At 46.7% G+C, this 23461-nt stretch overlaps 1 protein-coding gene across 1 annotated transcript in view; it reads right to left on the reverse strand.

The window, feature by feature from the left end:
- The window catches only part of LOC127587589 (uncharacterized), a 53703-nt gene that overhangs the window by 22855 nt on the left and 7387 nt on the right, over positions 1–23461 (reverse strand). Inside the window, exons 5-11 of the mRNA XM_052045998.1 lie at positions 12945–13072; positions 10537–10614; positions 6771–6803; positions 5569–5856; positions 4103–4390; positions 1951–2238; positions 1239–1526 (exon numbers count right to left, since the gene is read on the reverse strand). Of these exons, the coding sequence (XP_051901958.1) occupies positions 1239–1526; positions 1951–2238; positions 4103–4390; positions 5569–5856; positions 6771–6803; positions 10537–10614; positions 12945–13072 (1391 nt within the window). The remainder of the gene's footprint in view (positions 1–1238; positions 1527–1950; positions 2239–4102; positions 4391–5568; positions 5857–6770; positions 6804–10536; positions 10615–12944; positions 13073–23461) is intronic.

Raw genomic sequence — 23461 nt, forward strand, 5'->3', positions numbered from 1 at the left:
TACGACTGTTGCGCACCTGGCGGTGAGGGGTCTCTCATGGGGGGGGGGGGGGGGTGGCAGTTTTGTGAGTCCAACTCTTTGGATCTTGGAAAAGGCCTGCCGCAATGCCTTGTCATGAGAAGGAGAGATTTTGGACTGGAATTGTTCGCGCTTCGCAGGAGAGATTTCCCTTCAAGGTGTGGTGTTTGTTCATTTCTGTTCTGGACGTGAGGTTGCTGCCTAACTCAGGGGAGTGTGGTCCACAGTTCGACTGTCTTGGCCTTTCCTACGGCAAGCGAGACGAATTGAGCGGTGGGTGCGTGGAAAGCACTGCCAGCATACGTTGTGGGGCCAGATACATTAGGAACATTTAAGGGACTCTTAGATAGACACATGAATGATGGAGAAATGGGGATCCATGTGGGAGGGAAGGGTGAGATAGATCTTAGAACAGAATAAAATGTCGGCACAATGTAGGACGAAGGGCCTGTACTGTGCTGTAATGTTCTATGTTCTATGAATTCGCGCACATACGGGCAAACTGTAAAGCGATATTCCTATTGTGGGTAAATGAAATATGGGTGTCAATCGCCTTAAGCCAATATTCTTATTCCATCTAGGAGATCTCCTGGGAACTCTCCAGCCTGGTGTCCTGTTTTCATATGGGCAACTTTACGACCAAGTCCATTTTATTCTCCATTGGGCAATCTGTCAATCCACAACCTTGCTCTCGAATGCTCACGCCGAATTTCAGTCACTGATGGGTTCAAATGCACTGCAGTCCGCGATCTATTACATGGTCTCTTGTTTTCATACCGACAGCTTTAAGACCCAGGTCCATTCTATTCTCAATTGAACAATCTCTCTATTCATAACGTTGTAACAAACCGGTCACCCCAATTTCAGTCACTGATGGGTTCACAATGCACTCCATTCCGCGATCTATCACCATTGATTATTTGTGTCCGTTTTATGGAATTACCATGGGAATGGCAAACTCTGTTCACGCAAACGTGTTTGTTGAAACCTGGAAACGTTCCAGCCTTCCCTCAACGCTGCTATAACGAAACCATGCAAGTCCCTGCTCAGCTGTGTTGTGGGATCACCTTCACCAGTAGCACTGCCGAAGTTCCTAAATGTAACTCGTTCCCAAAAATGGATTGGGACATTCATTTCTTACTGTCACTTCAGTCTCGCTCCGAACAAAAATTAATAAGGTACGCAAATGCATATTCTAATCACTTCCACGTTACACTAACCTGTTATAGTAACCAGCACGGACCGGCTGAGCGGGGATTGCAACAGCCTTCCATTGACAGAGGTTGTATAGAGGCATTGATACCGCCCTCTTTGGTGACCACCGGTAACAGTGAATGTGGTAGTGTTTCCACGTGTGATAATACCGCGGGCCGGCAGAGCATCTGCGTATAGGTAGAAAGCTTTGTCGCGATTATCTCCAGACACGGTGCAGGTCGCGGTGACCGTCTCCCCGATTACGTACACACCGGTCGGTTGGTCAAGATATATAACTGGGAGTGTCGGCAGACCTGTCGAAACGTAAATGGGAAGGAGAATTAAGAAAACGTGGATAAAGAATTCTATCTACATTAATCTTTGAGAAGTTCCTTCCAAGATTAGAGACAGGACCCAAATCTCGTCTGTTTTCGGTGGTGAAATTTCTGCAGACTGGGAGATCGCACATCTGCTGCTTTGGTGATGCCACAACATGCGTGAACAGAGTGGACGCTTCTGTATCCAAGCGCAGCCTGCCGTGACCAAAGAGGGATTGAGGTACTGCTGCATTACTGATGGGGCGCTTCGCTATCCAGTCTGAACTGCGAAGTTCTCAGCTGTAACTCAGGGCCGAGAGGCGAGGAAGGCGGTTATTGCTGTATATCCATACTCACTCCGAGCGTGAGAATTAATAAGGTGCACAATACATATTTCTCATGACTTTCACGTTGCACTAACCTGTTCGAGTAACCAGCAAGGACCGGCTGAACCCGGATTGCAACAGCCTTCCACTTACTGAGGTTGTATAATAGCATTGATACCGCACTACTTGGTAATCACTGGTAACAGTGAATGTGGCAGTGTTTCCACGTGTGAAAATATCGCGGGCCGGTTGATCATTTCGGTATAGGTAGAAAACTTTATCGAGATTATTTCCAGACGCGGTGCAGGTCACGGTGACCGTCTCCCCGATTACGTACACACCAGTCGATTTGTCAAGGTATATCGCTGGGACTGGCGGCTGAGCTGTTGAAACATAGATGTGAAGGGCAAATAGAAACATGGATAAATAGTTGCATCTGCATTTGAGCAATGAATTTACCGATTAGAGACAGGACCCAAATTTCTGTTTTCATTCGTGCAAATTCGGTAGAATGATCGGGAAACGACCCTGATGCTTTGGTGGAGCCATCGTTTCTCTATCTCTGCCGGTCAAAGGAGGGATTTAGGTACTGCAGGATTATTGAGTGTGGCCTTCGCTACACAAGTCTGGAATGTGTTGAACCTCGTCGGCTCTCCCTTACAGAAGTAATGTTGCGTTACTTCACGGAACTGCCGCACTCCTGGCTGCCAGGGAGCTCCCGTGAGCGGTAGCAGTTTCGTGAGTCCAACGCTTCACAACAAAGATACTTCCCGCCAGAATGCCTTGTCATTTGCAGGAGAGATTGGGGACTGGAATTGTTCTCGCTTCCAAACCCTACCCCCCCCCACCCCCTCCCCAGCGATTTCCGACCATTATGCTGAGTTTGCAGGTTTGTTACGTTCTGGTTTGGGTTGAAAGCTGCTGCCTATGTCAGGAGAGTGTGGTCCACATTCGGCCTGGTTTTTGCCTTCTCTGCTACAAACAATGCACAGTCGAACACTACAGGGCAAACTGCAAGGTGATACCCCATAACACAAGATCACAAGACAAAAGGAGCAGAAGTAGGCCATTCGGCCCATCGAGACTGCTCCGCTACCTCACCATCAGCTAAACTATTCCCATCTAACCCCAAATCTCGGCCTTTCCCTCATATCCCTTGATACCTTGACTAATTAGATACATATATATCTCGTCCTTAAACGCCCCCAATGATCGGGCCTCCACAGCTGTATGCGGCAAAGAATTCCAAAGATCCAACACCCTCTAGCTAAAGGAATTTCTTCTCATTTCTCTTCTAAATGGGTACCCTCTAATTCTAAGACTGTGCCCTTTAGTCCTGGACTCACCCACCAAGAAAAGCAGCTTAGCCACATCTACTCTGCCCAGTCCATTCAACGTTCGAAATGTTTCTGTGAGGTCCCCTCTCATTCTTCTGGACTCCAGTTAGGACAGTCCAAGCGCCAACAAACGCTTGTCTTATGTAAACCCTTTGATTCATGGAATCATCCTGGTAAATCTTCTCTGAACCCACTCCAACATCAGTACACCCTACCTAAGACAAGGGGCCCAAAACTGCACACCGTATTCCAAATGAGGTCTCACCAGTGCCCCAATAGAGCCTCATTAGCACATCCTTACTTTTATACACGATATACCTCTCGAAATGAATGCCAACATAACATTTAGGGTATCCTACACGAGGACCCCCTTCCTTTTGCATATTACGGGTGAATGAAATATGATTCAATTTCCCTTGAAGTTATTCTGACTGGGAGATATCCTGGGAGCTCGGCAACATGGTCTCCAGTTTTCACGGCGACAGCTTTTTTATTGTCCATTGAACAATCTGTCAATCCACAACGTTGTACCTGACTGTTCACCCCTAATTTCAGTCACTGCTGGGTTTAAATGCATTGCATTCCGCGATCTATTACCATTGATTATTTGTGTCCGTTTTATGGAGTTAGCTTGGGAATGGCAAACTCTGTTCACACTAAACGCGTTTGTTGAAACCTGGAAACGTTCTGCCCTTCCCTCAACGTCGCTATAACGAGACCATGCAAGTCCCTGCTCAGCTGCGTTGTGGGATCACCTTCACCAGTAGCACTGCCGAAGTTCCTACCTGTAACTCGTTCCCAAAAATGGATTGGGATATTCAGTTATAACTGTCACTTCAGTCTCGCCCCAAACTTGATAATTAATAAGGGACACAAATGCATATTCTAATCACTTCCACGTTACACTAACCTGTTATAGTAACCAGCACGGACCGGCTGAGGAGGGATTGCAACAGCCTTCCATACACAGAGGTTGTATAAAAGCATTGATACCACCCTCCTTGGTAACCACTGGTAACAGTGAATGTGGCAGTGTTTCCACGTGTGGTAATATCGCGGGCCGGTTGATCATTTCTGTATAAGTAGAAAGCTTTATCGCGATTATCTCCAGGCACGGTGCAGGTCACGGTGACCGTCTCCCCGATTACGTACACACCAGTCGGTTGATCAAGATATATTTTTGGGACTGACGGCTGAGCTGTTGAAACATAGATGTGAAGGGCAATTAGACACATGGATAAATAGTTGCATCTGCACTTGAACATTGAATTTACCGATTAGAGATAGGACCCACATTTCGTTCTGATTTCGTTCGTGCAAATTCGGTAGAATGACCAAGATTCGATTCTGCTACTTTGGTGGAGCCATGTTATGTGTGAAAGAAGTGTACGTTTCTCTAACTCTGCCGGTCAAACGAGGGATTTAGGTACTGCTGGATTATTGAGGGTGGGCTGCGCTACCAAGTGTGGAATGTGTTGAACCTCGCCGGCTCTCCCTTACAAAAGTAGGTTTGCGATACTGCACGAAACTGCCGCACTCCTCGCCGCCAGGTTGCTCCCGTGAGCGGGAGCAGTTTCGTGAGTCCAACGCTTCACAACAAAGAAACTTCCCGCCAGGATGTCCTGTTATTTGAGTGAGAGATTGGGGACTGGAATTGTTCTCGATTCCCCCCAGCAATTTCCGGTCATTACGCTGAGTATGCAAGTTTGTTAAATTCTGGTTTAGATTGAAAGGTGCTGCCTAAATCAGGAGAGTGCTCTCCACATTCGGACAAACAACGCACATTCGAACACATACAGGGGAAACTGCAAGGTGATACTCCATATTACGGGTGAATGAAATATGGTTGGCTTTCCCTTGAAGTCAATACGAAGTTATTCTGTCTGGGAGATTTTCTGGGCGGTCCGCAACATGGTCTCCGGTTTTCATATCGACAGCTTTAAGACCCAGGTCCATTCTGTTGTCAATTGAACAATCTCTCAATCCATAACGTTGTAACCAACTGGTCACCACAATTTCAGTCACTGATGGGTTCACAATGCAGTGCTTTCGGCGATCTATCACCATTGATTGTTTGTGTCCGTTTTACAGAGTTATCTTGGGAATGGCAAACTCTGTTCACGCAAACGCGTTTGTTGAAACCTGGAAACGTTCTAGCCTTCCCTCAACGCTGCTATAACGAAACCATGCAAGTCCCTGCTCAGCTGTGTTGTGGGATCACCTTCACCAGTAGCACTGCCGAAATTCCTACCTGTAACTCGTTCCCAAAAATAGACCGGGATATTCAGTTATAACTGTCACACCAGTCTCGCTCCAAACTTGAAAATTAATAAGGAACACAAATAAACACTCTAAACACTTTGCCGCTGCACTAACCTGTTAGAGCAACCAGCACGGGCCGGCTGTGCGGGGATTGCAACAGCCTTCCATTGACAGAGGTTGTATAAAGGCATTGATACCGCCCTGTTTGGTAACTACCGGTAATTGTGAATGTTGCAGTGTTTCCACGTGTGGTAATATCGCGGGCCGGTTGATTATTTCGGTATAGGTAGAATGCTTTATCGCGATTATCTCCAGACACCGTGCAGGTCGCGGTGACCGTCTCCCCGATTAGGTACACACCAGTCGGTTGGTCAAGATATATCGCTGGGACAGGCGGCTGAGCTGTTGAAACATAGATGTGAAGGGCAATTAGACACATGGATAACCAGTTGCAACTGCCTGCACTGAGTCAAGGTGTGGCGGGTAGCGTAGTGCTTTTTCCTTGATTGTTTATAACTAGTTCGTTGTGTGTGTGTGTGTGTGTGTGTGTGTGTGTGTGTGTGTGTGTGTGTGTGTGTGTGTGTGTGTGTGTGTGTGTGTGTGTGTGTGTGTGTGTTTGTGTATTTTGCCCCTGTTTCGATTTCCCCACGCGTGCTATCACCGGTGCGTGTGTGCGTGTGTTGCCCTTATCATCTTCCCCTTCCCCCGCATTTGCCTTTGTAAATAAAATCTTTCCTCGCCAGACTGTGTTTAGAGTCCATTACTTTCGAGACCTCGAACTTGTCTCATAACAATGGGTTCAGAGGCTGACAGGGTTGATATCTGGGAAGGGCTGAATACGATTGACACGTCAATCCGGCCTAACAAAAAGTATTTTTTTTCCCCAAGTTTCTTCCCAAGTTCTTGCAGTCTCTCCTGTCAGGCTACTCACAAATCGTCAACTAGAAACAGGTTCTTCCTTCGGGAGAGCAGGACCAGCGAAAACAGTCACGTGGGACCCCATAGTAGTTGGGCCCCTGAAGAAAATGATCCCTGAAGAAAATGATCCCTGATCTTTTACATCTCCTCCTTTCCACTAGTCTCCTTAACTGTCTCCCTGTGAACATAATATGCCCCGTCTTAGGTGGATGTCCCTTATTCTCAAACTATATTCATAGTTCTGGACTTCTCCACGATACGACCACTCTCTCGGTCATTTGAAAACTATCTGTCTTTCTCTCTGTCTGTCTCTCTCTCTGTCTGTCTCTCTATTCCCCCCCCCCCCAACAACGATGTTATTCGGTGACAAGACTATGCGAAGAAACTTTGTTACTCACCTTGAGAAGAACTCCGCTGAGTACACAAGGCCACTAAAAATAGAGATTACAAATTAGTTATGCAAACACCAAAACTCCTGTATAACTCCTGTCATACAATGAGATGGACTCTGACCTCACGATCTACCTTGTTGTGACCTCGCACCTTATTGCACTGCACTTTCTTTGTAGCTGGGACACTTTACTCTGTACTGTTATTCCCACCCTTCCCTCCCACATCGCCCGCCATTTCTCTATCATTCATGTGTCTTGTAAATGTCCCTAATGTTTCTGCCCCCACAATCTCTGCAGGCAGTGTGTTCCACGCACCCACCACTCTCTGTGTAAAAAAACTTACCCCTGACATCCCCTTTATACCTTCCTCCAATCACCTTAAAATTATGCCCCCTCGTGGTAGTCACTGTCGCCCTGGGAAAAATTCTCTGACTGCCTACTCGATCTATGCCTCTTATCATCTTGTACGCCGCTATCACCTCTCATCTTCCTTCTCTCCAAAGAGAAAAGCCCCAGCTCGCTCAACCTATCCTCATAAGACATGCTCTCCAATCCAGGCAGCATCCTGGTAAATCTCCTCTGCACCCTCTCTAAAGCTTCCACACCCTTCCTATAATGAGGCGACCGGAACTGAACACAATACTCCAAGCGTGGTCTAACCAGAGTTCTGTAGAGCTGCAACATTACCTGGCGGCTCTTGAACTCAGTACCCCGACTGAAGGAGAGAAGGCTCAAGTTCAAAGGGGATGTACATAGAACATATAACACGACAGCACAGTTCAGGCCCTTCGGACCACAATGTTTTCCCGACATTCTATCCTGCTGTAAGATCTATCTAACCCTTCCCTCCCACATAACCTCCTGTCTGAACAGGAGCATGAAGAAGTCTTTATGGATCCGCAGCAGAGGAATGAGGTGGTCAATTAGATCAGGAACCACACTTCTTGTAATTCACAAGATCACAAGACAAGGGAACAGACAAGGGAGTAGGCCATTCGGCCCATCGAGTCTGTTCCAAAGAAAACGGAAAAAAGAAAAAGTAATGAGAAATTGGGGGGGGGGATTTCTAACCCCAATTTCCGGCCTTATCCCCATATCCCTTGATACCCCGACTATTTAGATATCTATCTATCTCTTCCTTAAACGCCTCCAATGATCTGGCCTCCACTGCTGTACATGGCAAGGAATTCCACAAATTCACCACCCTCTGGCTAAAGATATTTCTCCTCATCTCTGTTTTAAACTTGTACCCTCTAATTCTAACATTGTGCGCTCTGGTCCTGGACTCGCCCACCAAAGGAAGCAGCTTGGCCACATCTACTCTGTCCAGTCCATTCAACATTTTATATGTTTCTATGAGGTCCCCTCTCATTCTTCTGTACTCCAGTGAGTACAGTACAAGAGCCGACAAACGCTCATCATACCTAAGCCCTTTCATTCCGGGAATCATCCTCGTAGATCTCCTCTGAACCTTCTCCAACAATTGGATGACCATTGTACCGTAGCGCTTAGGTTTAGTATTGGAGAAGGCAAGAGACAATATACCATGTCATGTCCAAACGAATAACAGAGAATAGAACCAAAGTAAAATGAAAGCAGTAGTTTGCCGTATACAGGGAACAGTAGGAGACCTTAACCGAGCAGATAAATCGGGGAAATCCACAAGATGGAGAATGTGTGTTTTAAATAGTGGTTGAATAATGCAATAATAGAACATTAAACATAGAAGAGTTACAGCACAATTCAGGCTCTTCGGCCCACAAAGCTGTGCCGAACTTGTCCCTACCCGAGAAATTACTAGGCTTACCCACAGCCCTCTATTTTACTCAGCTCCATGTACCTATATACCAGTCTCTTAAAAGACCCTGTCGTATCCGCCTCCACCACCGTTGCCGGCAGCCCGTACCACGCACTCACCACTCTCTGAGTAAAAAACCTACCCCTAACAACCTCCTCTATTTCTACTCCCCAGCACCTTAAACTTATGTCCTCTTGTGGCCACCAATTCAGCCCTGGAGAAAAGCCTCTGACTATCTCCCCGATCAATACCTCTCATCACCTTATACACCTCTATCGGGTCCCCCCCCCCCCCCTCATCCTCCGTCGCTGCAAGGAGAAAAGGCCGAGTTCCCTCAACCTGCTTTCATAAGGCATGCTCCGCAATCCAGGCAGCATCCTTGTCAATCTGTGCTAGGGACGAAGGAGATATGAACTGATCAAAACTATTGCAGTGCATGGATAAGAGCGGAGAATGTCAGCGTGCATACAACACAGCTTAAGGGAGAAGCTGAGTTGTATGCATGCATCCTCAGCAAAAGGAGAAAATGCAGGATTTACACAACCGGGCAGAGAACTCTGTTGCTGTCACTTACCCAATCTTACTCTCTTTCTACGTCATTTTCTCCCGCTTACTCCCTTCTCAGCCTGCATCTCTCTCTCTTATCCCACTCTCAATTCCGTCTCTCTGCCTCGTTCTCCCTCCCCTCTCCCACTCTCCTATTTCTGACTCTGCCGATCACTCACAACCTCCATACTCGTTGGCTCTCGCTGTCTCTCTCTCTATGGCCCACCTCTCTCTCTTTTTCTCTCCCTTTCTCGCTCTCTTTCTCCCTCTCCCCTCTCTCTATCACGCCATCGCTTTTTCACCCCCATCTTTCTCTGTGTGTGTCTCTCTCGCTGTCTCTCTTTCTCGCTCTCTCTCTCTCGCTCTCTCTCTCTCGCTTTCTCTCTTGTTATCTCTCTCGCTCTCTCTCGCTCTCGGTCTCTCTCTCTCGCTCTCTCTCTCGATCTCTCTCATCCCTTCTCTCTCTGTCTAGTCGCGCTCTATCCCGCTCTCTATCGCTCTCTCTTTTTCTGTCTCTCTCCTCTCTCTCTCCCACTCTCTCTCCTCTCCCTCTCTCTCTCCTCTCCCTCTTCCTCTCCCCCCTCCCTGTATCTCTCATTCCCTTTCTCTACCCCCCATCCCACAGGTCTACAGATTAGGCTCCTAAACTGGAGCTGGGCTAATTTCGGGAGAATTAGGATCTAGAAAAGGTCTACAGCAAGAGCCTATTTGAATGGAAATGAACGAATGGCAATTCGAAGGCCTTTCAGATTGTCACATCAAGAGCTCAGGAGCAGCATGTTCCTGTTATGGTGAAGGGTGAACATGACAAGGTCAAGAACCCTGACGAGAGATATTGAGGCTCTGGCCAAGGAAGCAAGCAATCGTTGGGTTCGGGACATCGGGGACGAGTGAATCCCTTGCTAACTATAAGAAGATTAGGGATGCACTTCAGAGTCAAATCAGGAAGGTAAAGAGAGGATATGAGATGGATCTGTCAGGCAAGGTTAAGGACAACCAAGAGGTTCTATGGCTATGCTTAGAGGCTAGGGAGAGAAAAGGTTCCCTTGGAGATCACCAGGGCTGACTATGTCTCGAACCACAGGAGATGGGTGGGATTTTTAACGAATATTTATCCTCGGCGTTCATTAAGGAGAATATCATGGTTGCTCAAGATATAAGGAAAACAAATCGAGATGTTTTGTAGAACATTCATATTACCAGGGAAGATTTTTTTTGCCATCTTCCAGTCTTCAGGAACTTCACAAGTGGCTGACAGTGAAGCAAATATCTTTGCAAGGGCCTTAAGGTGGATTAAGGTGGATTAAGGTGTCCTTCCCCGATTGATGAAGGACAATACACCATATGCCTTCTTAACCACAGAGTCAACCTGCGCAGCTGACTTTGAGCGTCCTATGGACTCGGACCCCAAGATCCCTCTGATCTTACATTTCGTGTCACACCAGAACCTCTTAATTTTGCCTCCAACTCTTACAAAATCAATCTCGGGAGGAATGGAAGATGTAGCTAAGGACAAAACGAGCACACAAAACAACAGAAAAAAACAGAGAAGCCGAATGTAAGGGGAATACCGCGGTTTTGACTGAGTTCATCCAATTCAAAGAAAAGTGTATCACAGAACTGGGATAACTTGCACAGAATTGAGGAAGTCGTTTATAACCCGGGACGTCAACTGCCTTTACTTGAAAATGTCTTTCTCCTCTCTGTGTGTCTGCCAGAAACGATTACACCATTGCCTGATATTTCAGCAGGTTGTCCTTGCAAACAAAATAAAGCACTCGTGAAGTTCATTGGCCTTCTGCAGATATTAAAGAGGCTAATTAAATGTACGCTGGCGAGGCAAGTTTCAGTGATTGTAATTTCACGAGAGACTACTGGAGGAGAGAGTTGATTTCGAAACAACGCGCAAATGAAGTGCCAGCTCTCGCTATTTTCGTGGCATTTTGAATGAACCCCTTTGAACTCGAGGTAATGATGCAGCTCTACAAAACTCTGGTTAGACCTCACCTTGAGTACTTTGTTCAGTTCTGGTCCCCTCATTACAGGAAGGATGTGGAGGCATTGGAAAGGGTGCAGAGGAGATTTACCAAGATGTTGCCTGGTTTGGAGAGTATGCATTATGAGGAGAGACTAAGGGAGTTAGGGCTTTACTCTTTGGAGAGGAGGAGGATGAGAGGAGACATGATAGAGGTGTACAAAATATTAAGAGGAACAGATAAAGTGGACAGTCAACCCCTCTTTCCCAGGGCACCAATGCTCAATACAAGAGGGCATGGCTTTAAAGTAATGGGTGGGAAGTTCAGGGAGATATCATAGGAAGGTTTGTACCCAGAGAGTGGCTAGGGCATGGAATGCGTTGCCTGGTGTGGTAGTGGAGGCAGGTACATTGGTCAAATTCAAGAGGTTGTTAGATAAGCATATGGAGGAATTTAAAATAGAGGGATATGTGTTAGGAAGGGGTTATTTCCGGCAGAACATTGTGGGCCGAAGGGCCTGTATTGTGCTATACTGTTCTATGATCTATGAACTATGTTTCCCCGGATCTGCCTGTGCGCAGCTTTCCAGCAATCAATTTACAGCTGTTGAAAGGGAAATGATTCACAATTGTAGAGTTGGATTTGTCACTGGTCGGTGGCTTCAACCAGGGTCGGGAATCAGTTTGCATTCCCAATCGACACATGTGACCCACTGTCACTGACAGAAAGTGAGCCTGGACGGGTACACATTCGCCAGAATGCAAGCTCACTGATTTTCCCCCCGTTAATGCTGACCAGACATTTTCAGTTCTGCTTCGAACCATCAAAAAAATAAATTCAAAGTTTAAGTGAAGTCTTTGGAATGAACTAAGCCGAAAAGCAGTCGACAGAAAACAAAAACAGTACAGCTCTGGCTGCAATATTAACGGACGCTTGCTGTGATATCGGAAATTCGCGGTTCAAACTCACTTCAGGCAATCCAAAAATAAAGGTCCCGCTGAGCTGCGATAACTTGCACAGAAGCAAGGAAATCATTTGTCCGCCCTGTCAACTGCCTTTGTCTAAAAATGTCTTTCTCCTTTGTCTGTGTCTGCTTGTCACTTCCTCTCTCAGCTTCTACCTCTCTGTGGGTCTCTCTCTCTTTCTCTTTCTCTCTCTCTCTTTGACTCTCTCTCTCTCTCTCCCTCTTCATAGAACATAGAACAGAACAGCTCAGAACAGGCCCTTCAGCCCACAAATGTTGTGCCGACATAGCTATTCCCTCCGACCTGCAGAGTGCCCATAGCCCTCTATTTTCCTCTCTTTCGTGTGCCCCTCTTAAAAGCCCCCAGTGAATTTGCCTCCACCACCAAATCAGACAAAGCATTCCAGGCATCCACCACTCTCTCAGTACAAAACGTACCCCTCAAGTCTGTTCCGAACCTCCCCCATCTCAACTTAAATGCGTGCCCTCTCTCATCTCTCTCTCTTCTCGATCTCCTCTCCTTTCTCTTCTCTAGTCCTTCAAGAACCCTCTGAGAAACGTAAACTACCGCTCACCTTTCGTTGAAAACCACCTGTCTTTGCTTTTCAAACTTGCAGCGGAAAGTACAGAAGGTTTACATCGACATGTGCTTTCAGCTCAGAGCCCCAATCCCATTCTACATCATTTAATTCCTGCCATCAGATGAGAACGCGAGAAACAAATTATTTTATCACAGACTAAAGGAATTTATCTGCTGTTATTTTTCTTAAAAATCATTTTTTTAAATCATCTGGTTTGAACGGTTTCCTCAGAGGGAAGAAAACCTGCCCATTCCTACCGATCTGTCGATCAAGAATTATATCAAATGGAATATGGGGAGTTCATTCACGACTTACCAAGCAGCAGCAACGAGATAACTGCGTTCATGCCTGACGGTGAGCTGCTTTGAGTGATCAGCGCTGTGTTGCACGCTGGTGGTCTCCCGGACGGACTGCAATGTGCCGCGCGAAAGTGCTGAGAGAATCTGCAGGGAAACGAGGCTCGGAGGATATGGCAGTGAACAGCGTCTCCGTTCGTTGCTATGACCTGAGATGCTATCTATCTGTCTGTCTGTCTGTCTGTCTGTGTCTGTCTATCTATCTGTCTGTCTGTCTATTTATCTGTCTGTCTATCTGTCTGTCTCTGTCTGTCTGTCTGTCTCTGTCTGTCTGTCTATCTATCTGTCTCTGTCTGTCTGTCTATCTCTATATCTTTATCTATCTCCGTATCTCTCTCTCTCTATCTATCTAGATACAGAGATAGATAGATAGATAGATAGATAGATAGATAGATAGATAGATAGATAGATAGATAGATAGATAGATAGATAGATAGATAGATAGATAGATAGATAGATAGATAGATAGATAGATAGATAGATAGATAGATAGATAGATAGATAGATAGATAGATAGATAGATAGATAGATAGATAGATAGATAGATAGATAGATAGATAGATAGATAGATAGATAGATAGATACATGGATTTTAGTAAGGAGTTTGATAAGGTTCCTCCTGGAAAGCTCATTCAGAAAGTCAGGAGGCATGGGATCCAGGGAAATTTGGCTGTGTGGATTCAGAATTGGCTCGCCCATGGAAGGCAGAGGGTGGTGGGAGATGGAGCGTGTTCTGCCTGGGGGTCGGTGACCAGTGGTGTTCCGCAGCGCTCTGTTCTGGGACATGGATTGAGTGGATAGTCGAGGACTTTTTTCCCAGAGAGAGGATGCCTGACACAAGGGGGCATAGTTTTGGGGTGATTGGAGGGGGGTGGTGTGACGGAATGTCAGAGGTAAGTTCTTTTGCATGGAGAGTGGTGGGTGCGTGGAGAGCACTGCCGGCGGAGGTTGTGGGGCATATGTATTGGGGACATTTGGGAGACTCTTGGATGGCCACATGCGTAATGGAGGGGTGGGGGCCGTGTGAGAGGCGGGTGGTTGGATGGATCTTGTGACAGGATAAAATGTCAGTGGGCCGAAGGTCCTGTACTGTGCTGTGATGTTCTATGTTGAGGGACAACAATTTTTGGTCTGTATGTGGAACGAGCTGCCAGAAGAAGTGGTTGAGGCAGGTACAATAAGGACATTGAACAGATACTTGGACAGGTCCATGATACAGATATATCGGAAATGTTTAGAAGGATATGGGCCAGACGCAGGCAAATGATACCAGCTTGGTTGGGCATCTTGGTCGGCATGGACTGGTTGGGCCGACGGGCCTATTTCAGTGCTTATTAACTCTAAGCTCTCTGAGCTTGGCACATGACTGAGAGCAAAATGGGGTGGGGGATATGGGCATCGTGTAGGTAGCAGGGAACAGCTATGTCGGCACAACAGTGGGCCAAAGGGCCTGTTCCGTGCTGTACTGTTCTATGTTCTACGATCTCTATCTCCAGGGCCTGTTACGTTACCCGTGAATGGCGCAGTGGCGATGGAGAAATTAAAAAAAAACTTGGCACGCAAGAACTTTATGGAACTGTAAGTTTCTTAAAGTCAGAGGGACGCAAGAATAACTTGGCGAGCGTCAGAGAGAGAGAGCGAATGAGATATGGAGAGATATGTATATATTACAAATGAAAAAGATCTATTTATTTAATTATTTGTTTGTTTTCATATGTTGCATTTTGGAAGGACAAATCAAGGGAGGACACACACAGTAAATGGTAGGACACTGAGGAGTGCGGAGGAACAAAGGGATCTAGTAGTTCAGATACATAATTCCCTGAAAGTAGAGTCACAGGTAGACAGGGTTGTAAAAAGGCTTTTGGCATCCTGGCATTTATAAATCAAAGTATTGAGTATAGGAGTTGGAATGTTTTGGTGAGTTTGTATAAGTCATTGGTGAGAACAAATTTGGAATATTGCGTGCAGTTCTGGTCGCCGAACTACAAGAAGGATGTCAGTAAGATTGAAAGGGTGCAGAGGAGATTTACTAAAATGTTGCCGGGTCTTCAGGAGTTGATTTACAGGGAAAGATTCAGTATGTTAGGACTTTATTCCTCGGAGCGGAGAAGAATGAGGGGAGATATGATACAGGTTTACAAAATGATGAGGGGCATAGACAGAGTTAATGCAAGTAGGCTCTTTCCACCTAGATTAGGAGAGATAAGTACGAGAGGGCATGGCTTTAGGGTGAAAGGGGAAAGGTCTGGGGGAACATTAGAGGGAACTTCTTCACTCAGAGAGTGGTGGGAGTGTGGAAGGGGCTGCCATCTGATGTGGTAAATGCGGGCTCGCTCTTAACTTTTAAGAGTAAATTGGATAGATACATGGACGGGAGAGGTCTGGAGGGGTATGGGCTGGGGGCAGGTAGATGGGACTAGCAGAATAATGTTTCGGCACAGACTAGAAGAGCCGAATGGCCGGTTTTCTGTGCTGTAGTTTTCTATGGTTCTATGGTTCTATATATGATTATTTTCAATATAAATATTTATAAATAATTATATGGGCTTAAATAAATAAAAGATAAATAAACGGACAGACAGAAAGAGACAGACAGATAGATAGATAGATAGATAGAGAGAGAGAGAGAGAGAGAGAGAGAGAGAGATAGAGAGAGAGAGAGAGAGAGAGAGAGAGAGAGAGAGAGAGAGAGAAAGAGAGAAACCCGAAGTGTTGACCGCCTGCTTTTCTCCACGGATGCTGCCTAGCCTGCTGAGTTCCTCCAGCGTCATCGTGTTTTCTAGTTAACACAAGACCTGGGACGTCAAGTTACAGATCTATAAGACGTTGGTGAGACCATACTTTACTTGTCTGCCTGCACTGTATCCTTTCTGTAATTGCGATACGAGATTAGCGGCGTGGATGATAGAGAAATGGGATGGAAGGGATACCTTATGGGAGGGAAGGGTTAGATATGAGAACAAGATAAAATGTCGGCACAACATTGTGGGCCGAAGGGCCTGTACTGTGTTGTAGTATTCTATGTTCTGTGTTCTGCATTCTGTTATCTTTTTTATTGCCTCGATGCAATTAACATAGATTTTATAAACCTTTACCAGGTAGCGAGGGCCGTGAGAAGCGGGACTCTCGGTCTCTGGTGCCCAGCTAAAGAGGTGACAATGGATCTAGGGTCAGTGGTTCTGTTCGCCCTGCCAGATGTGGGAAATCTGGGAGATCTCAAGACTCCCAGGTAACTACATCTGCGGGAGGTGCATCCGGCTGCAGCTCCTTACAGACCGTGTGATGGAACTAGAGCTGCAGTTGGATGATCTTCGGCTCACACAGGAGAGTGAGGAGGTGATAGGGAAAGGCAACATGGAGGTAGCAACACCTAGGCTGCAGGAGGCAGGTAGCTGGGTGACTGTCATAAGAAGGGAAGAGAATAGGCAGGTACTGCAGAGCACCCCCGTGGTCGTTCCCCTCAATAACAGTATACCGTTTTGGATACTGTTGGGAGCAACGATCTACAAGGGGAAAGACGTAGCTGTCAGATCCCTGGCACTGAGTCTGGCTCTTTGGTTCAGAAAGGAAGGGGGGAGAAGAGGAGAGAGATAGTGTTAGGGGATTCTTTCGTAAGGGGGCAGACAGGAGATAGTGTGGACGTGAAAGCGGCTCCCGGATGGTATGTTGCCTCCCAAGTGCCAGGGTCAGGGTCGTCTCAGATCGGGTCCACAGCATTCTAAAGGGAAAGGGTGGGCAGCCAGATGTCGTGGTACACATTGGTGCAAACGGCGGTGGCAGGAAAAAGGATGAGGTCCGGAGAAGTGAATATGGGGAACTGGATAGGAAGCTAAAAAGCAGGAGCTCAAGGGTAGTAATAATAGGATTGCTGCTTGTGCCGCATGCCAGTAAGGGTAAAAACAGGTTGATTTGGCTGATGAATGCTTGGCTTAGATTTTAGTGCAGGCGGCAGGGTTTCAGAATTGTGGATCATTAGGATCTATTCACCTGTGAGAGAGACCTTTACGTTTGTAAGGACAGCGCAAAACAGGCTGATAAGCCAGAATACGTCGATGTTGAGAAGGAGGATATGCTGGAACTTTTGAAAAAACATGAGGATAGATAAGTCCCCGGGGCCGGACGGGATATATACCGGGATACTACGGGAAGCGAGGGAAGAGATTTCTGAGCCCTTGGCGATGATCTTTGCTTCCTCACTGGCCACAGGAGTAGTGTCAGATGATTGGAGGGCGGCAAATGTTATTTCTGTGTTCACGAAAGGGAGTAGACTTAACCCATTGGTGGTGGAAAAATTATAGGAAAAGATTCTTCGGGGTAGGATTTAAGAGTATTTGGAGAAGCATAGTCTGATTCAGGATAGTCAGCATGGCTTTGTGAGGGGAAGGTCATGCCTCACGGGACTAATGGAATTCTTTGAGTATGTGACAAAACAAACTGATGAAGGTAGATCAGTGGATGTGGTGTACATGGACTTTAGTAAGGCGTTTGATATTGTTCCCCATGAGAGGCTCATTCAGCAGGCATGGGATCCATGGAGGCTCGGCTACTTGGATTCGGAATTGGCTCACCCATCGAAGGCAGTGGAGGTCGGTGACCAGTGGTGTTCCGCAGGGGTCTGTTCTGGGACCCTTGCTCTTTGTGATTTTTATAAATGAGTTGGATGAGGGAGTGGAAGGGTGGGTAAGTTTGCAGATGACAGGAAGGTTGGTGGCGGTGTGGATAGTGTAGAAGGTTGTTGAGGGTTACAACGGGACATTGATGGGATGCAGAGCTGGGCTGAGAAGTGGCAGATGGAGTTCAACCAGGATAAGTGTGAAGTGATACACTTCAGGAGATCAAATTTGAAGGCAGAATACAATAGCAGGACTCTTAGCAGTGGGGAAGTACAGAGGGATCTTGGGGTCCGCGTCCGTAGATCCCTCAATGTTGCCGCGCAGGTCGATAGGGTTGTTAAGAAGGCGTATGGGGCGTTGGCCTTCATTAGTCGGGGTATTGCGTTCAAGAGCAGCGAGGTGATGTTGCAGCTCTGTAGAACTCTGGTAAGACCACACTTGGAGTATTGTGTTCAGTTCTGGTCGCCTCATTATAGGAAGGATGTGGAAGCTTTAGAGAGGATGCGGAGGATATTTACCAGGATGCTGCCTGGATTGGAGAGCACGTCTTATGAGGATAGGTTGAGCGAGCTGGGGCTTTTCTCTTTGGAGAGGAGGAGGATGAGAGGTGACTTGATAGAGGTGTACAAGATGATAAGAAGCACAGATCCAGTGCACCGCCAGAGACTTTTTCCCAGGGCGAAAATGGCTAACACAAGCGGCCATAATTTTAATGTGATTGGAGGAAAATACGGGGGGAAATCAGAGGTAAGTTTTTTTGCACAGAGAGAAGTGGGTACGTGGAACGCACTGCCAGGGGTTCTGGTGGAGGCAGATACATCAGGAACATTTAAGAGACTCTTAGAAGGAAACATGAATAGAGAAATGGAGGGCTCTGTGGGAGGGAAGGGTTAGATAGATCTTAGAGCAGGTTGTGGCGCCAGATACATGGGGGACATTTAAGAAACTCTCAGACACATGAATGATAGAAAAATAGGGCGGTATGTTGGAGGGACGGGTTAGATTGATCTTAGAGGAGGTTAGAAGGTCGGCATAGCATCGTGGGCCGAAGGGCCTGTACTGTGCTATAATATTCTATGTTCTATATATGCCATGATCTGTCTGGATGGCACCGAAATGAAAGCTTTTCACTGCATCTCAGTACATGTAACTATAATAACCCTATATCTGTACCGTATTGTATGCAGGTCTGCTCGCCCTGTTATCGATGGATGTAAAACAATAACTGTGTCTGTCACTACAACCCACGGATGGATGTTTGGAGTAATCCGGTGGAGTCTACGTTGTCGTTAACCTGGAGAGGGAAACAGGTATTCGTGTGGACGGCCACGTCTCGAATGCCTTCCGGGGTGGCAGATACTTTGGAACAAAGCAGTGGAGATCATCAGTGATTGAGGTGTCGTGTGGGTTCCATCGTGGAACATCTGGATTTCGTAATGTCTCTATCCTCTCTCTACATTTTCTCCAGTCAACGGCGGTTTTGCAGAAGCCTTTGCTCACGTTTCACCTGATGACTTGCTGAACTGAACCTTGAGAACTATTCCTGGACTTGGAGTTTGGGGATTTGCCCCCCACAAATTCAATGCACAAATTAAGTGAGACTTTTCCCCTACCAATTTCACAGCTGTTGCAAAGGCTTTGGTGATCCGGGATTCTCAAAGCCTCCCATAGACGGATGTTTCATGAAGTTCAGCCGTTTATTTTGTGAATGGAGGGGAGGGAACTCCTGTCAGCCTCTCTCCAATCCAATACACCAAATGTGGCCCGACTAAGGGTTTCTACAGCCGTATCATGGCTTATGCTTAGTATCCGCACCGATGAAGGTCAGTATGTTGAATGCTTCCTTTCTCTCCCTATCCACTCGCGTTTCTACTTTCAGGTAGCTGTGGCTTTGAACCCAAAGATCCCTCCGAATATCAACGCTCCTGAAGGTTCTGTCATTTACTGTACATTTACCTCTTGCACTTGACCTTCCAAAATGCTGCACCTCACACCTGCTAGATTAATTTCCATCTGTTTTCTTTTTCTACATCCAAATTTCCAACTTGCTGTCTCCTTTGTCGATCTTCCACACCGTTGCCGAAAAGCCCACTGGTTTCATTCGCTCCAACCGAATCTCCTCCCTGATGGAATTGAGCCCGGAGCGTTTCTCTGGCCCGCTCACCTGTGCATGGGATGCGATCTTCACTCAAGCCTCGATATCACATGTAAGATGACGGTTCGCCGTCTGACCTCGTCCAAAATGTCAAACACCTCACACTCCATCTGACACTTTCCGACCACGTTTCCAACTGGTCGATATCTCGATGTATCACTTGGCAACCCCGCTACTTCGCCTTTTGTGTGTGTGTGTGTGTGTGTGTGTGTGTGTGTGTGTGTGTGTGTGTGTGAGTGTGTGTGTGTGTGTGTGTGTGTGTCTCCTTCAAACGGCCCACTTGTATTTGCAGCCAGACAGATATATCACAATCAACAGAGGTCCCAGCACTGATCCCGGCAGAACACCCCTGGGCACAGGTGTCCGTGAGCGATGTAGTTTTGGAAACAACCATTAAAATCTGTTCATTAAAATCTGCTGCCTTTCAGAGGAGAATCAGGTCTACAATTAAACTGTATCAGCCTTCGTCAACGACAAGCAATAAATACTCAAGCACATGGGGACTAAATTACAACATGGTGTTCTAAAACGCGAACGAATGAGCTGACATTTCAAGGCGCCGTTAGATCATTCTCTCCAGGTAAGTTAGGGGGTCGCGTTGTACGGTCGTTTCCTTCTTCATAATAACGGATTTCCGATTCGGTCTATTTTATCCTCCTTTGGCAAATATTCAATTCGCAGGCTTGATGCCAGATTTTCATCCCCCCCCCCCCCCCAATATCGTCCACTCATTCTTTCAAATGCACCCTATACTGGGGTTTCATAACATTGTGGAAATCGCTTTCCTGTTATTATTGCCGATAGCGGTATAGGATTAAACCTTGCGTTCAGCGTACACTTTTCAAATTGTATCGTCAATTATCGCTGTATTGTGGGGAATATCAAACTCGGCCCAGCGGAAAGACCTTTGAGCGGCCCCAGTAACCTTCCAAACTTACGACCGTGTCATTACCCGGGCAAGGTTAAAATATTACATTGGCAGATTCTACTGAAGGAGATTCCGCAGGTAAGTGAATACTCCAACGAACTTCTGTACATGCACTGTAGAAGGTATCCTGACTTGTTGCATGATGGCCTGGTACGGCATTTCCAACGTACAGGAACGCAAGAGTCTGCAGAGAGTACCGGACACCGTCCGGTCCATCACGGGCACAGCCTTCCCCACCACTGACAGCATCTACAGGAGGCTCTGCCTCACGAATGCGGCATCAGTCATCAAAGATTCTCACTATCCGCGTCATGCCCTCTTCTCATAGAACATAGAATATTACAGCACAGTACAGGCCCTTCGGCCCACAATGTTACGCCGACATTTTATCCTGCTCTAAGATCTATCTAACCCTTCCCTCCCACACACCCCTCCATTTCTCTATCATTCATGTGTCTATCTAAGAGTCTCTTAAATGTCCCGAAAGTATCTGCCCCACCACCTGCTCTAAGATGTATCTAATTCTTCCCTACAGCATAGCCCTCCATTGCTATATGATTCATGTCGATTGAAGAGTCTCTTAAAAGTCCCGAATGTGTCTGCCCCACCACCTGCTCTAAGATGTATCTAATCCTTCCCTCCCACATAGTCCCTCCATTTCTCTATCATTCATGTGTCTATCTAAGAGTTTCTTGAATGTCCTTAATATATCTGCCCCCCACAACCTCTCACATACCGTCAGGCAGGGGTTACAGAAGCCTGATGTCCCACACCACCAGTATCAGGAAGATCTACTTTCCAACAGCCATCAGGTTCTTTAACCGAATCGCATGACTCTAATCCTATGCCAACAATGTTACATTACGGACCACCTCGTTAATCGCAATGGACTTTTTTGTGGTGTTATTACACGAACTTATTGTTTTCCACAGTACCGTTCTTCGTTGTCTTGTGTGAGTTATGTTAAATTTCTGTTCTGTGTGTTGTCTGAACCTACGTTCATCTATGCTGCTGCGAGCAACTTTTTCAGTATCCCTCCATCCTCCTCATCGTACTCGTGGACATCGCAATAAACTTGGGGTTATCCACGTCCATAGATCCCTCAAGGTTACCACGCAGGTCAATAGGGTTGTTAAGAAGGCGTATGGACTGTTGGCCTTCATTAGCCTGGGTATTGCGTTCAAGAGCCGCGAGGTGATGTTGCAGCTCTGTAGAACTCTGGTCAGACCACACTTGGAGTATTGTGTTCAGTTCTGGTCGCCTCATTATAGGAAGGATGTGGGAGCTTTAGAGAGGGTGCAGAGGAGATTTACCAGGGTACTGCCTGGATTGGAGAGCATGTCTTATGAGGATAGGTTGAGTAAGCAAGGGCTTTTCTCTTTGGAGAGGAGGAGGATGACAGGTAACTTGATAGAGGTGTACAAGAGGCATAGATCGAGTGGACAGTCAGAGACTTCTTCCCAGGGTGAAAATGGCTAACACGAGGGAGCATAATTTTAAGGTGATTGGAGGAAGGTATAAGGGGGATGTCAGGGGTAAGGTTTTTTACACAGAGAGTGGTGGGTGCGTGGAATGCACTGCCGACAGTGGTTGTGGGGGCAGATACATTAGAGACATTTAAGAGACTCTTAGATAGACACATGAAGGACAGAAAATAGGGTGCTATGTGGGAGGGAAGGGTTAGATAGATAGAGCAGGTGGTGGATGCATATACATTGGGGACATTTAAGAGACTCTTAGATATCCACATGAATGATAAAGAAATGGATGGCTCCGTGGGAGGGAAGGGTTAGATAGATCTTAGAGCAGGATAAAATGCCGGCACAACATTGTGGGCCGAATGCCCTGTACTGTGCTGTAATGTTCGATGTTAAATTGAGCATTTATCAACAGCGTTGTGGGAGAACCCTCAACAGAAGGACAACGGTCGTATCTGCTCTAGGTGGCAGCGTTGGCTGGCTGATCTGAGACTGTAGCAGTCTTCCTCTGACAGAGGTTCTCCAACAGCTTTGGCTCTGCCCTCTTTACTAACCGTGGATAAAAGTGAATGTCGCAATGAATTCCTGCTCTATAATATCCCGGGATTGCAGACGGTCATTGCATTGGCGTGGCAAGTTTTATCGAGATGAACTCCAGGCACGGTAACGGTCACGGTGACCTACTGCTCTCTCATGTGCACCCCAGTCGGTACATAAAGAGAAGTCACCGGGGCTGATTATTGGCCTGTTGAAGCTTGCCTGGGAGCGAATTGGAAACTGATTATAATCGGTTTAAGCGTTTAGTTCCAAGACCATAGATAAGACTGAAATGTCGTTGTGTTAGAGTTGGTGATAATCCATAAAACTGGATTGGAAAGCACAACCAGGCTGCTTTGATGGAGCCGCCATGTGAGTGAAAGGGGTGAACGCTTCTGTAAAGATGTGTCACTTCGCGTCTCCAAAAATGGAAGCACTGCTGGGTCATTGACGGACGGGTTTCGCCGTCCAGTCAGCAATGTGTTGAACATCACCAATCCTCTCTTACAGAAGTAAGTTTGGGTTATTAAACAGAACTTCTGCATTCTGAGACGAGAGGGGCCCCCGATGATGGTGGCCGATTTGTGACTCCAACGAGGAAAAGAAGTGTCAGCATAACTTGATATTTCAAGGGGAGTTCTGGGACGGGGGAGGGGGGAGGGTGGGGGGAACTTCTCTCTTCGCAGAAGCGGCTTCCTTTCCTTGGGGGCGACTTTCGCAACGTTGAAATGAACAAGCCATTCGTTCAAAGATGCCACCTGA

The sequence above is a fragment of the Pristis pectinata genome, chromosome 41 (genome assembly GCF_009764475.1).
Source record: "Pristis pectinata isolate sPriPec2 chromosome 41, sPriPec2.1.pri, whole genome shotgun sequence".
Classification (NCBI taxonomy): domain Eukaryota; kingdom Metazoa; phylum Chordata; class Chondrichthyes; order Rhinopristiformes; family Pristidae; genus Pristis; species Pristis pectinata.